This window comes from Penicillium cataractarum (assembly GCF_028827025.1).
Source record: "Penicillium cataractarum strain IBT 29864 chromosome Unknown utg000005l, whole genome shotgun sequence".
In the NCBI taxonomy this organism is placed as follows: Eukaryota; Fungi; Ascomycota; class Eurotiomycetes; order Eurotiales; family Aspergillaceae; genus Penicillium; species Penicillium cataractarum.
In genome coordinates this window covers 2002697-2017896 of record NW_026622741.1, presented here as the reverse complement: position 1 = coordinate 2017896, position 15200 = coordinate 2002697, and the positions used below count along the sequence as shown (strand labels likewise).

Here is a 15200-nt window from a genome sequence, read left to right as displayed (position 1 = left end):
CTTTCACGCTTTCAGATCTCCTAGCCCAATGAAGGCAGCTTTTCTAGGAAAATCAATGACTGGTCCCGTGACAAGATCTAAGACTTTGAACGACGACAGGAGCGGATGGGAGAGAGTCCAACGCTAAGTCAAGTGCTAGGCAATCAGTTATCAAAGAGGATTGTGACCCAGAAGTTAAAGACTCGATACTTGGTAACTATAGCATGCTTTAATGCCTGGAATCTCAAGAATTTTACTTTGGCAGCGAGCTGTCTCCATCTTTTGAGGGGGTATGAGTTATGTAGAGAATGTTCATGTATCGGGCAGGCACAGACTTTCTATTATGTACAGCCCAGCCTATCTCAAAAATTAAAATAACATTCAATCCAATCCAATCTATGCGATCCAAATCCCAACTCCACCCTCTAATCCCAAGCATCACCCCACCCATCATCCTCATCCTCATCCTTGGGTTTCGTATCAATCTTCTTAACCGGCGCCACAACCCTCGGCTTAGCAACCGTCTTAGCCGCAGGCGTACTCTTAGTTAATCCCTTAGGCAGAGGATTTTTCGTCTTAGCTTGATTCTTAGCTGCCAACCAGCCAGCGAAATCAGGCTCACCGCCGTCATCGTAGGGAACAGCGGATGCTTTGGTTGCGGTTGGGTCTGGCGATGAGGGATTGGGGGAAGTCACGGCTGCAGTGAAGGGGTCTACACCTTTGTCGTCGTCGTCGTCGTCTTCAATGGCGCCCCATGCGTCGAAAACATCGTCTCCTTCTTCGGCGTCGTGCCATTCATCCTGAACGACTGGGACGGGTCTGTCGGATTGGGATCTGGAGAGGGGGTGTGCTGCTGGGCGGAGGGTTTTGTTGGCTGGCTGGGACTGGATGGAGGGGGAGGATGTGGTGGGGCGTGGGACGGAGGCTGGACGGGGAATGTCTTCGGATTGCTTGCTGGGGACTGCTGTGGGTGCGATCTCGCCGTCTGCGGCGGCGAGTTTGTTGGTGAAGGAGGAGATGGCCCATCCGGCCCAAGATTTGTCGTTGGAGTTGCCGATGCGGGCATCTGATTTGTTGGCTTCGGAGGTTGAGCTGGTGGGTGGTTGGAGCACGGTGTCGGCCATCGTGCTGCCGAATTTGCGCACTCGTTGAATGTAAAGTTCAAGTGTTTTATTTGCTTGATCGCGAACCAGCCTGTGACGGTTAGAATTGGAGGTTAAAGGGATGTCAAAAAAGCAACTTACTTCTCTTTATCCAAGAGTGCTGGACAAATGGCTGGAAGGATCTTGCCAGCACAATCCTCATCCGTAAACGTATCAATTGTGGCAGACAACGCGAGCAGACCAGCATTACGGGCGTGCACAAACGGATCCCTGATGGATCTCGTAAACGCCGCAATAAGAACCTTGGAGCGAGTCTAGATAGATATTAGTATGGAAACCCATGGCTACCAGGAAACCTATACTCACACTTTCTCCCAGATTCTTCGCAATCTTGCCCAAACAGATGGTGGTGTTAGTACGGATGCCAGGTTGTTCGTCATTTGCTGTACGGGCTAGGAACTTGAGCAGCTCTCCGTTGATAACCCTATCACTGAGTTTGCCAACAACGGACAGAACAGCCTTAACCGTCTGTTCTCGAACCACGGGAGCAATATCTGTAAATCCAGAGGTCTAAACAGCCAACGTTAGATACTCGGAACAAAAAGGATCCTAGGTTCTCAGCCACTTACCATCTGCGGGAAGATCTTATCATTGACAATCTTCTGGGGCAGATTATCAATCATCAACGGCAGGTTATCCAACAAACAAACTCGCAGCGCACGGTCAGGATTGCCAAAGAGCCGTACGATCACAGGTGTTAATTTAGCATTGAACTCGTCTGCTGATAGCTTTGAGCCAATCTTCAAGGTCGCACTGAGGACCTTGGGTCCACCGCCGCCAAATTCAACGGACTTGAGAAGCTCGGGGAGGACCTTCATTTTGAAGAAGTCTTCGGGGAAGTCGTCGGACAGATTATCGAGTTCACTTTAGAAGAGGTTAGTAACAAACAAAGGACGTGTGCAATTGTACCAATGGCACCGGGGTGGACATACTTAATAAATTCCTCGCGTTCAGCATCATCCTTAAGCCCCAGGCTCTCCATATCTTCCGTCAAGCGAATCAAAGATGTCTGGAAGAAGCCACCATGCTTCTTACCTTGCTCAACAAAATGTGCCGGACTAAGTCGCAGCTTGGGGTTTGCCGTGCACAGACGCTTATAGCTTTGTTGCATGCTGGGTGGGATATTCGTCGTCTTGCCGACTTGATCACCGCCAGAGAAACTTCCATTAAAGACCTCGAAGATCAAGATACCGAGTCCATACGCATCGACTGCCGCCAGTGGGTGGCGCTTGATAGCATCCCAGCCACCCTTGACAACTTCCGGGGGTGTGAAGCGAGCTGCGTCTGGGACCAAGCTTCCGTAGGTCTGATTTTCTGTTTAGTATATTCCATGTTGGCCGAGACATTGCCGCCAATAACTCACATATATGATAGCATCGTCCTCTTTCATGGAGCTCAAGATATCAAATCCGCCCAGCTTCCACTCGCCGCTTTCACTCGTGTAGACAGAGGATGCGCGCACAGCGCCGTGGACGGAAGATGCATCTTCGTTGATGAATTTGAGAGTAGACTAGACATATACACCCGGTCAGAAAATGCCCTATACAAAACGCGCAGAAGTCCAGTATTCTTACCGACACCGTGTATATTCCCCATTTCGCAGTTTCCTCGCTCAAGCTCCGCCGCTTGACATGCCACTCGAGTGGAACGACTCGTTCAGTCACGATATAGAGGTTCGTCTCGTTCTGATAGGAATCAGCTTCAATGATCCAACTCATAGAACCTCATGCAACATCTCGACATTGCTGCGCATACCTCGATCGTATCCAAAACCTTGATCACACCAGGATGTCTCAACGTCCTTGACTTGCGCACCGCATTTTTGGCTAGAGGGAGTCGTGACTTATTCGCCGCAATATCGAATGTGAATACACTGCATGCCGAGCCGTCTTCCTAATGATCGCAAAATAGCCGGTTAGCATTATGTTCCAACGTGTCAACTAATCATCCGCACCCAAACCATACACCTCAGCCAAAACGCATGGAATAGTCACATACCCTTCTCGTCCCGTTATGAAGTGTCCATATAGAATCGCCAATATCCACTCTATCACCCAACGAAACGGGGAACGAGCTTCCCTTTGCGATAGCGGACGCGACGGCCGACTTAAGGAAGTCCATCGTGGCGCTGCGCTGGCCACTTCGACTCCGAGGTTTGTTTGTAAATACCCGGTGGGGGCTAGACAGCAGCCAATTGTCGGGGAGAAGGATTCGAAAGAAAGAAGGTCAAGACAGAAATGCCCAATATCCCGTAGGAATTTGCGCCTTTCTAGAAGTCGATCTTTTTGATGTTGTTTGGGACCTGAGGGGGGAATCTTGCGGTGATTGATGCGGCCCCGCCTTATCGCGGAAAGCCCTGGGCGGCCTCAGGCCAAAGGGGTCCACCGCGTTTATTTGGATTTCAGCTGTTGCTGCACTTTCTCCACTTCACACTCCTCTGCTCATCGCGGTCATGATGTGGATTCGCACTGGAATGGGGAACCTGGCTTTTTATCAGATTGTATAGCTTCTATGGAGCTGCACCTGGACTCACTAACACTGTAAGTACTTTGCTTTTTCCATTCCACTTTATCCACCAGACAGCTATGCGCAACGCGCTCTCTCCAATGATGCGAACCTGGTAAAAGGTCAGACCGCGCACCCTGAAGCCAACAACCCCCTCGCCCACCAAAAGCCGAAGGTACTCGTCTCTCCAGCAACAGCATCCCTCAACCGACACCAGCCAAATCAGACATGACCTTGAGCAACCGACCCCAAAGTCTCAATCTCTCTCAACCCAATCCATGTCCAAGTTCCCAACTTGACCTCCACCTTCCTAAGGCCGGAGCACTCAACACCCATCCACTCGTTTCTCAAATCCAGTCTACGTGACGCGCCGCCAACAACCCGGCCCTGACCCACCCCACCTTCCACGCAGACACACGGCCAAGGCAAGAAGGTCTAAGCCCAAGACTATGGCTTCCCCCACCACGGGGCACAGCACTCTTTTCCCTACCAACGGAATCGAGCACTGTGATGACCTTGGGACGAAAGATGCAGATGGCTTCGGTAGTCTGTATCCACCCGTGTGCACATCTACGCAAGATCTGCGGCGAAGCTCACCATGGCTTGCTGTGGGGTTTGCGCGGCCGTCTTCTGGGGTTCCTGGGCTCGCTTTGCCTCCATGAGGGCCTGGTAGGAACTAATGGCTACGGTCGAAAGTGGGGAAATTGTCTGCTACTGCGTTGGAATGGGGTTGTGCTCAGGGCCCGGGGGCGGGGTTCAGATTAGAGAGACCTCTCATGGGTGGATTGGGCTTGTTGGGTGTGGATGGGAGGGGAGAATTGGGGATTGTGTGGACAGGGGGGCTTTGGGTTGTGTTTGGTGCGGTTGGTGTGGGGGGTTGATGTTGTTGGAGGGCTTGAAGCACCGCGGTTGGGCGAGTGGTGGGTGTACTTTTTGGGTTTTGGATGACGACCAATTTGAAACTGAAAAGACCTGAGGAGATGCATATGCCTATCGATGCTGCATTCAGACAAGTTCTACGGGACTCATTGCTAATTCTTATTACTCGCAGGGATATCGAACTTCGACCCGAGGGAATGCTCCTGGCGGATGGGTTGATATGCTCAACCGCGTGATTCCGAGGTTGCCCACGTCTTAGGCTGAGAATCACGAGTAGCAATGGCTGTATACTTAGTTCAAGCTCAGAATACAAAACTACGGTTCGGATTGGAAATTCAATATATAGTATAATCATTCATTGCATCCCGTAGGACTGTAGCAACCATCATCAAGACCCCTCAGATATGCAGCTTTCACCCGCACTCGCAACGGCCTCTGCAACCTCCCCCACTCATATCGGTATCCGATCATTCACTCATGTCCGTTCCCAAAGCGTAGCCCATCACGATCCCATGCCACCTGGAGCAGGCACAGTCGGAGAAGAAACAGAAAAAAAAGGACGCAGATAGATCGTCTGCAACCTTGAGTAGGCTTAATATCCACAATTGAAAGAAGGCAAAGAATTCAAGAGCAAGGGCAGTAGAAGAAACCCGGAAAGAAAGAGGAAAATTCTGACGGAGAGCCTCAAGTCCAAATGCTTGTCATATGTTTGCAAGTGGAAGAATAGACCTTTCGAGGAAGCTCCGTTGGGGACATGTAACGGGCGTGACAGCTCATGAGAGGCAGGGACAGCGGCAAACAAACTTGAAACTCCGAGGAATATGTTTGTCATGTATATCGCCAGCCCCATGCCGGAGTGATAAATAGACGGTGCTAAATATGTCCACTCATCCAATTTGCTAAATAAGTTGGTCAGTGAATCGAGGAATCAATAACGGGACGATGCGAGTCTTACCTGCCAAGTATCGTGCCGACATGTAGTTGACCAAACAGTACACCGGGGGATAAATACCCAATGACGACAGAACGGTGAAGGCCGAGACACATCGCGAACTCAGGAGATTAGACAAATGAAGAGTCCACACCCCAGAGCTGCTCATCTTCAGTCACGGCACGGCTCAGCAATAGACATCTACAGCGTGAACAAATCAAGACGCCCGCTCCGAAGACTCAGTCATGGATTTTTCGTAGCTCATTTGCTTTCGTCGGTGGGCTCGGCGGCGTGAGAGCCGGCTCCGGCGTTAGCGGGGGCGTTGGTCGACATTTGAGGGGGCATCTGAGGGGTTTGGTTATAGCCGTTGCTAGGCGTTCGGTGGTTAGGCGGGAAATGGTGTGCCTGGTGGGGACTCGAGGAGAAGTGAGGTTGCTGTTGGGGGTAACCACCACGGCCAGCGGGCACTAATCCAGGAGAATGAGCGACCAAGTCGTTCCATACTGGGCGGGGAGACTCACTGTGACCTGGCTGAGCGCCGAATCCGGGCTGTCCTGGCTGGCCCTGAGGCATGAACATCATTTGCTGTGGAGGCTGACCAGACTGCGAGTTCTGGTGCATCATCATAGGCGCGCCACGGCTGGGGCTGGGATAGCCGCTATGGGGTTGGGGCGGGGGCGCATGCTGGGGATAAGCATGGCCGGGGGAAGGTGAGTACATTTGCATCTGCGGAGTATAAGGCGACATGTTTTGAGGAACACCCATGTAGGGTCCATTGGAGGGATTTTGCACCATCATGGGAGCTCCCATACTACCTTGCGGGCCAGAAAATTGAGGACCATTCTGATAATGCCTCATGTGTCCCGGCTGAGGGCCCCCATAGAACTGCGGCATCGGCTGTCCGAAAGCGAGCTGAGCGTGAGGAGCCATGGGTGAAGGATAGCCAACGTGGCTCTGGCTCATGCGAGGCGAAGGGAAAACCTGCGACGAGGACGCAGATAGCTGCATGCGGTGATGATCTTCCATGTGGGGACCGGGGCCATGAGGGACTTGATGAACGTGAGGACCACTAGGAGGGCCAGAGGAAGGAGGCATACCGGGGTTGCCCTGCTGGAAGTGGAAGGGCAACTGATGTTGCTGGGGGAGGTTCGGGTTGTTAGAAACAGACCGGCCCTGAGGCGAGACCGAGGGCACGGCACCCGGCTGCTTGAACATCGCCTCAAAGTTTTTCTCTTCGTTGCCCGGGGGAAATCCCATGTGGGCGCAGTTTTGTAAGGAGGGGGGATGCCTCCGCTAGACGGGTAAGGCTTGTTCTCCGCAGTCTCAGCACTCTCCTTCTTCATCCGCTTGATCGGGTTGAATTGGTCATCGATCGAGGGGCGTTCCGAGGCTGGCACTGGCTTCTTGATACCAAAGAATGCTGACGGGGTGGTCGCACGGGACACGGAGCGGTTTCGAGAGAAAGGACGGGGGCTTGCAGCGCTGGCAGCGCTTGCAGCCGCAGCGGGCGCAGTAGGGGGAGCAGCAGCAGCAGCAGGAGCAGGACCGCCAGGAGTAAAAGTGCTGGCAGCCGGGTTAGGCTTGAACTCCATAGCGCGAACATTGAATTTCGGGGCTGCGGTAGTTGTGGGGGGTTGAGTCTTGACAGGGCTTGTCACACGAGGCTGCTCACTCGCAGGGCCAGTAGGAGGCACACGAGCATCTTGGATAGGCAGTGGGGCAGGAACAGGTGCCATGCCTGCACCCTTGCGCTGCTGAAGATTGTCCGCGAGTCGGTGGCTGAGCATGCCAGTTCCTGGGCGACCTGCCTGCATGGGCTGCTGGGGGTACCGACCACTTGGTCCTGCGAGAGGACCCGTTGGAAGATAACCCTGACGGCCACGGGGGAAGTTCTGGCGATCGGAAGGAGCGGCCGGGGGGTTGCACCGGTGGGCCCAACAGCACGCACCGCGGGCTTCTGTTCGGTGACCGGCGTGGCAGCTTTCGGCGAAGCTTTATCGTCCGACTGCTGGGCGCGGCTGATGATGGCTTCTTGCTTGTGAGGATCCTTGGCGAGAATGGGCACCAAGTCCTTGGGCACTGGAGTTGAAAGCTTGAAGTTCTTGGAGAATTTCATCAGTTCGTTCAATTTGACCGTGCGATCATAAGAAGCCTGATTACGACGGCGCTCCTGCATCTTCAACTTCTCACTGTTGGCGAACTGGCGGAAGTGATCGAGCACCTCTGTCTCGACATTGGCGGTGGCATTCTCGGGAATAGGGCGCGGTTGCTTGGCGAGGGGGGCAGCAGCAGGAACGGGGATAGACTTGCTAGGTTCAACCTTTTGCTCGATCTCTGTAGCAGCCTTGGGAGCTGCGGCAGGCTGTGGCTTCTCCGCGAGGGGTACCTCCTTGGTTTGAGTTGGAGCGGGCACAGGAGGAGTCGGGGCTTGCTTAGCCGGAATAACAGGTTGAGCTCCGGCTTGGCGGCGACCAGGAGGAGTATACTTGTTGGGTTGTCCAGAGACCAAGGGCGGGAAGGACTTGTTCTCACGTTGCACTCCACTGTACTTGTCTTCCTCGTCTTGATCACCGGTATCTGGAGCTACCAGACCTCTCTCCTCACGCATGTGGGCATTGTCTACCTCGGTGCCCTCAATTTCGGCCGCAATGCGAGCGGCTTCGACCTGCTTTTGGCGGTAGGTCGGGTCCGAGCGGTCAATGCGGGTTGTGTAGATGTTCTCGTCATAACTGGTCTTTGCGCCGAAAAGGCGCTCGTTCGTCTCGAATTGATCCCAGCCTTTGCTGTCACCAGTCGTACTCTCCAAAGACATATCCACCTCATGCTCGGCGGGTTCCCAGCGCTTCAGAGTACGCTCCCGCATGGTCAGGTTTCCGGAGATATCAGCATCGGTTCGGAAACCACCAGCTCCTGCAATGGAAAGGATAGTTAGGCGATGTCTCACTTCGAAGTGCTGATATAATGGGCGCATATCTTACCATTCGATTCCTTGACCGAGACCTCAGCCGGGACCACGTTAGGCACAGAAATATCGGCCACGTCCTTAATATCAAATGCCATGCTGTGCTCCGGAGCAGATCCAACGTACGAAGTGGTCGTGTCACTAACACCGTTGGCTTTGCCCTGGTTCTCTTGAGTAGCGCGCTGCACCATCTTGAGAAGGAATGAGGAATCACTCGCTTCCAAGTTCGAGGAGGAGAAGATGCCAGTAAACTTCTCCCCGGTCTTTGTAGTAATGGTAGTGTTTAGGCCCTATACATCAAGAAAAGCGCATTAGCACTTGAATCTCACTCGGTACATCTTCTCGGATGGTTCTTACAATGAAGCTGGCAAATAGGAATACTAGTCGGTCGTGAGCATGGCTGTCGGGGGTGTTAGACTCCTTCTGGCCCGGTCGAGGGGAGCCAGACTGCCGAGTCACATTGCCATTCGGAGAAGCGTATGAGGAGCGTTGGGTAATGGGGTTGGTCCCTTGAGTCCAAGCCTTGTGGTTGTTTGTGCGCCTATGCAGTATCACATTGCGTGGGTCAGTGAGGGGTACGGCCAACTATCATAGAGCAGAGATAAGACGAGGAATCGCAGCGATCCATTCCGAGGAAACCAATTGGTGCTCTATGAACACACAATTCCATGCGCAGCTTGAAGGCACGTGCGCCAGGTTTACACATTGGCTGGAGAGGAGTGCCGGAAGGACGAAAGGTATCCATCGCCCGGATGGATTGCGAGGTACCAAGTATCACTCCGGGGGAGAAGAGGGCAATATGATTGTGGGGGCAATAGAGGACAAGATGCAAGATAGAGGGGAGGAAACGTTGTGGTTGGGACGTACCGTTGACCACCATCCACGGGACTGCCAGATTGTCGGCGGCCATCCCCCTTTGTGTTGCCGCTCGATCTTAGAGAAGGTCTGCCAGAGTTCTGTGATGAGCTGTTGACAGCATTGCCAGAGGCGCTGTTTGCAGCTGGCACCGAGTTCAAAGTCGAAGCCATTGATTGACTTGGGGTGTGCGTCAGTCAGGGCAGACTGGTGTCGTGGAACTTACACGGCGGAGAGCCGCGAGTGATGGGCACTACCACAGCACACCGCCTGCACAAACAGGACGTGGGAGAGAGTAAGGAGGGGTGGGGAGGAGCCGTCAACTATCGCCACGCCGATGGACAGCTCGAGAGTCCCTGAGAATATGGAATGGAGGGAAACGGGGGCAAACAAAAGGAGAAGGAATGAGATGGGGGTGGGAGAAGGGGAAACTTTTTGGGAAGAGTTGAGGTTGCGAAATGGGGGGATTTGTTTGGGAGAAAGGTGCAAGTCACGGGGGGAGATCTGGAGGAGTGGAAGTGGTAATTCATTTGTACGGTACCGTGTGTGACCCTTGGCTGGTCGGCGGGTTGGCAGGCGCCTGGACTCTTCGATCTACTCAACTTGACAGACACATTCTTTAACCTAAAGGAGAATTTGATAAATTGGTAGTGGTGGCCAGTTTTTGATTTATTAAGAAGCATTTTTCCCCATTGAATATGTCTACTTACTATTTGATCTGACTGTACACATCATTAAGAATTCCAGTGGTCTTGGGCCTCCAACCTTACCCTCAGCCCCGTTGGAAATGTATTATCGATACGACTGCGCCCACCGATCGATATGTGCATTACTCTTGCCCTACGTAGGCGATTAAGGATATTGGTGAACTATAATACCTCGAATTGAGTAACTACTACGATAAGGCACTAGGGTCGTCGATGATCAGTGGGGCAATTATTATCCGAAAACAGATAGATCCAGGGTCCTCCAATACACAGACCTTGTCGGCGGTATTCTATTATGTATCAGATCTAGACGGACAAGTAGAGAGAGACAAAAAAAAGAAACTAAAGGACACAGTTCCCGAGACAACGCTAATTATAACGGTAAGCCTCAAAGTATATGGGCTCTGTTAAGTGTTAAGTACTCCGTAGGTATCTGCAGCTGCTCACCAATCGGATCTATAGCGTATTTTCAGGATATACATACAAGTTGGAGGGTAGGGGCTGGCAATTTTCTTCCACATTACCAACAAAGTCGCAATTCTATAGAAGAATCGTTTGTGTGAACAATCGTCGGTCTACCTAGGAGTTTTGCACGATTAGGTGGCATATGGGGACGAGTAACGGTGACGCCCAACGGGTCTGAGTCTAAGCTTAAGTTGATCCAGGATACCCCGAGTTCGTATTAGGGCACGAGAGTAGGGGGTGTACTACAGTAGGAACCTAGTAAGGTAGTAAGGTAGGGCTTACTACTGTAGTAAGTCAGCTGTAAGTAGCCCGTACAGTCACAAAATATGAGATCGAGAGATTACGTCGATCACAAAGCGGAGGCGGGTACAGCCGAGAATAGGCGGGCAATAAAGGGTCGTAAAGGCGCTAATTAATTGAAGAGGAGCTGAAGAGTGGTACGGGATCAAATAGCGCTGGTCCCGTGCTTGCTGCATTCAGTAGTCTCCTCAGGCTTCAAGGCTTCAACTTTCAAGACCTCAGGCTGAAAGTGACAAAACCGTAATCTCATTACTGCAGATTCCCGGCCTCCCTTGAGTTCCACCTCATTTGGCTGTGAGTCCTTACTTCCTGGGCCATGTATTGTCGGTCAGGCCAATACACGTCCAATACGATACCTCAAATGGTGGTTCGCTACCCTACCACACTTAAGCTAACTCAACTAATTAACGCGCTCGGGAGGCTGGGCGTCATCTGTTTGCTTGGCACCCAACTCTTCCACCCCCCATCACCTTCGCTTATCCACACCTCCATGCAGTCCCCAACTACTGCGCGGCCTCATCCCCCCTTCGGAGACCCGGCCCTTTCTCCTCAACATTCTCCCACCGTCGCCAACGCTACTATGGCATCTGCTTCCGGTCGCAGTTCCTCCGCCGCCTCGGGGCGCTCCCAATCTGCGAAGAGTGTGGTAAGTCGGTTATCATTGAATCGTGGATTCGCTCCCTGTCCAGAAATTCTCCTTCGCAAGCCAGTGTGTAACGCAGGTTACATACGACTCGGACGCTAATGCGGCACCCTCTCCATAGCCCGATAAGCAAATCTCTCAGATCGAAAAGAGCGTCACGCATCTGCTGGTAGCGACAAAACAACTACTCGAAACCTTGACCCAGTGGTCCCGAAAACAGGCCTCCGAGACCGATGTATCCGATGTTTATGTTCGTCTAGGGTATGAGTTTAACCTGGCATGCCGTGCCTTTAATGCCATCGGAGTCGAAACATCCGACCTCGGCCCCGTGCCCGACGTCCTGCGCAGTATTCTCGAGGATACCCTAAGCCAAGATGCCTCCTCGCAGAGCCTTGACCGATACCTCCCGCAAATTCGCGATATCATTATCAACCTGCTACATGGTCTGAAGAAGAAGCAGGCTCGCCTACGATCCCGACAGCAGCGGGAGGAGGGTCGGGCTGGCATGCCGGGTCGCCAGGCGAGCGCTGGAAGCTTGCCCAGCGGCCCATCAAATATTGGACAGTTATATGACGAGGCGGCTGCCTCGACGATGCCACAGACCACGGTGACTTCGCCAAGGCGGTCGGCTCGTCGATATGGCAGTAATGGGTCTCTCGAGGACACACCGGCGGGTCAGCGCACCTCTCCCACTCATGGCGAGCCGCCACGGGGCACGAGTTACTCGGAGCGAGAGGCGTCAAGGCGGGAAACCCAGCAGATGCTCACTCAGCCATCCCCCCAAGAAAGTGAAGCGACTCCAAGGCCGGCCGCCTCTTCAGCCTCGGCGACTCCCACAAATTTCCCAGCTCCACCGCCACCGCCGAAGGAGGAGGATGCCTTAGGCGCCCTACAGCGCAGCGGCGAGCTGGAACGACGTGCATCTCGCCGGTTTTCAGCTTATCAGATTCAGAAACATCTAGGTAGTTCGACCAACGGAGTGCCCGTTCTCCCCACCCAGAACTCCCCGATTCCCAACAGGGGACGAGATGTTCGTGAATCTCTCAACGCCGTTCGCCTGCGAGGCTCGTATACCCATACAAGGCAACGCTCGTCGAACCGGACCCAGGAAATTCCGAAAAGCGGCCCGGCGCAAGCAGCCGCAAACATCCCTCAGGCGGTGGAGGAGGAACAAAGCACCCAAGCCAAGGCCCCCGCGGTGGAATCAGAGACCGTCAAACCGCCAGCACCCTTAGCTGATCAACCTCCTCCGCCCGTTGAAAAGGAGCTGCCAGATGCCCCTGCTACCATCGAGCCAGCGCCCGTCTTCCCGCAGCCACCTAAACGCCCCTCTCTTGGCGACGCCTTTGATCCTGAGAAAAGCACAACACAAGTGCCTTTACCGGCCCCAGGAACACCACGAGGGGATCGCTTTACCTCCGCCAATATTTCTACTCCCCCTTCTATCGCTCACTTCCCCGTCGACCAGCCATCCCCTGGTAAAGAGTTAACCCTGTTCTTGCAGTATAAGAGCAAAATTAAGAAGTATGTGCTCCCCGAGGGCACGGCAGACCTGACCATTGGACGTTTGCAACTGGCTTTCATTGAGAAGTTTGCCTGGAATACTCACAACAACGGCGTCGATCTGCCTGAAATCTACATTCAAGATCCCATCTCTGGGATCCGGCACGAGTTGGAGGATTTGAATGATGTTAAGGACCGTTCAGTCCTCGTTCTGAATGTCGATACCTTGGATGAGGTCAAGAAGCACTTCGACGATAGCTTTGGTGGTATGCGCAGTCTAGTGGAGGGCGTGAAGGAGGCACTCGTAGGTCAGGGAACGGCCATTCAACGAGTCTCAGATCGTCAACTTGAGGCCACCAAGGAAATGGCTCGTCTGGTTGCTTCACCACCCGCGTCTATTGCAGGCTCAACCAACGCCGGCGGAACCCCGAAGACTGCCATTGCCGGAAGTCGTACACAAATTGCCGAGCTTCAGAGTTTGCGCCGCGATCTTGCCGTGCTAAGGCAGACGTATTCCAACTTTACATCGGATATTACCAGTTCGATGACTGCCGTGCGCGCCAAGGCAACCAATGTCAAGACTGCCGCTGACAACGCTGCTACTGCCACCTACGAAGGTGACGCCGGCCGTGCGCGCGTTAACAAGGGCAAGAAGGAGCTCGCTGATGAATCGGAGCGTCTTGTTTCTCGAGTCGACGATTTGCAGGATCTTGTTGAGGATCTCCGCAAGGATGTGGTCCAGCGCGGTGTCCGACCCCTGCCACGCCAGCTGGAGGGTGTCAACCGCGATATCAGCACTGCTATGAAGGAGATTAAGAAGATGCAAGACTTCCTGGGCCGCGAGAAGCCTATCTGGACTAAGATCTGGGAGAAGGAGCTTCAGTTGGTCTGTGAAGAGCGAGACCAGCTCACCATGCAGGAGGATCTGGCGGCCGATCTTCAGGATGATCTGGAGAAGGCTGCTCAGACCTTTGCACTGGTCGAGCAAGCCACCAAGGAGCAAGCATTGGAGAAGGCTGCCAACCCAGGAGTCACTTTGCGCGCTACATCCCGCACCCTGGGCATCGACCCAACTATTGACCCTGTCAAGGCAAAGGATAACCTCCTAGGTGAGGTCCGCGCACTGCAGCCTAACCACGAAAGCCGTCTCGAAGCGATCGAGCGAGCTGAAAAGAATCGCAAGAAAGAGCTCGAGACGCGGCGAATCGGCCTTTTCCAGAAGGAACTCGGCTCTTTCGTTCAAGAGGGAAAGCTGAAGAAGAGTGGTGGTGTGGAGGAGGCGGAGCGGTTGCGCAATGCCAAGGATGATCGCATCCGAAAGGAAGTTTGGGAGAGACAGCAAGCTCGCAATGCCGAAATGGAGAAGGCTGAGGCTGAAGCTGCCGCTGCCGCTGCTGCCGAGGAGAAGCCCGAAGGGGAGGAAGCTGGTGACTCTGCAGCAGCGCCGGATGGTGAAGCCGTTGCCACTCCTAGCGAAGAGGAGGCTCCTAAAGATGAGACTGCGCCGACTGAAGATGCCGAGAAGAAGGATGCCAACCCGGACGAAGCCAGTTAATCCAACCGGCTCAGCCAGGCTCCATCTCTTACTGGAATATGTCTCTCGAAACGTTTTCTCTTCACACTTTCATGATGAAATATTGACTTTTCTTGCTTCGTACGGTGCGATTTGTTTGCGATTATTACTCTCTGTTCCCCCTATACCACTGTCCTGTTTTCCTATACCATCTATGTGTTTTTTCTGCGTCTGCGACTTGCACTCCATATTTCATGTCACTTATTGACGATACCCTGCCACGATCGCTGCGGTGGCTTGTTTCCAATTTCAACGCGTCTTGTTTTGTCAGATTCTACCATTTCCGATTTTGCCTCTCGTTGTATTTTGTTCTTTCGCTCGCGTATGTAGCGTGGAGTTGGACTATTAGGCAGTTGATAGCGACTTAGTCTTTCCCCCGCCCACTATTGCTTCATTACACTTAAGCAATATTTAGTAGCTAGATACTTCTTAGATTATTAGATATGGTGCAATACTTGAATATAGCTTATGCTGGTCCACCAAACCGGCGGGGTTCAATCAAAATAAAGGACGCTTCGTTTGTCTCACGCGCTTTCGCCCCCCAGCCATCGCATTTAATCTCAGCACTCATTTACCAACCTCCATTTCCCACGCGGTCGCTCTTCCCATTTCGATGATTTATGATCATCACAATTGAATTCATTGAATTGCCTTCAAAAATCCAGATATTCCTTGATTTCCCTAGATCTTGCTGTCGCGATAATAGGGTATAGAGCCCGGAGAGTCTGAGGTCAC

The 15200-nt window shown here is 53.1% G+C and overlaps 3 protein-coding genes across 3 annotated transcripts; 1 reads left to right on the top strand and 2 right to left on the bottom strand.

Annotated features, from left to right (window-relative positions):
• Positions 1 to 404: 404 nt before the first annotated feature.
• N7496_006407 (COPI-interacting protein CEX1) lies at positions 405 to 3263 on the bottom strand (the record flags this gene model as incomplete). The annotated part of the gene is made up of 9 exons (XM_056699336.1): positions 405 to 1173; positions 1224 to 1396; positions 1449 to 1652; positions 1712 to 2006; positions 2075 to 2448; positions 2506 to 2652; positions 2717 to 2827; positions 2898 to 3035; positions 3141 to 3263. The coding sequence occupies 9 exons, from the start codon at positions 3261 to 3263 to the stop codon at positions 405 to 407; spliced, it is 2334 nt and encodes a 777-aa protein (XP_056554749.1).
• Positions 3264 to 5718: 2455 nt separating this feature from the next.
• Positions 5719 to 9447, bottom strand: N7496_006406 (putative PAB1 binding protein (Pbp1); the record flags this gene model as incomplete). The annotated part of the gene is given in 6 exon segments (XM_056699335.1): positions 5719 to 6745; positions 6757 to 7349; positions 7406 to 8367; positions 8436 to 8709; positions 8777 to 8960; positions 9287 to 9447. The coding sequence occupies 6 exon segments, from the start codon at positions 9445 to 9447 to the stop codon at positions 5719 to 5721; spliced, it is 3201 nt and encodes a 1066-aa protein (XP_056554748.1).
• A 1789-nt stretch (positions 9448 to 11236) lies between these two features.
• Positions 11237 to 14447, top strand: N7496_006405 (formin-mediated actin nucleation enhancer; the record flags this gene model as incomplete). The annotated part of the gene is made up of 2 exons (XM_056699334.1): positions 11237 to 11392; positions 11511 to 14447. 2 exons carry the CDS (start codon positions 11237 to 11239, stop codon positions 14445 to 14447), a joined length of 3093 nt encoding a protein of 1030 aa, XP_056554747.1.
• Between the last annotated feature and the right edge of the window lie 753 nt (positions 14448 to 15200).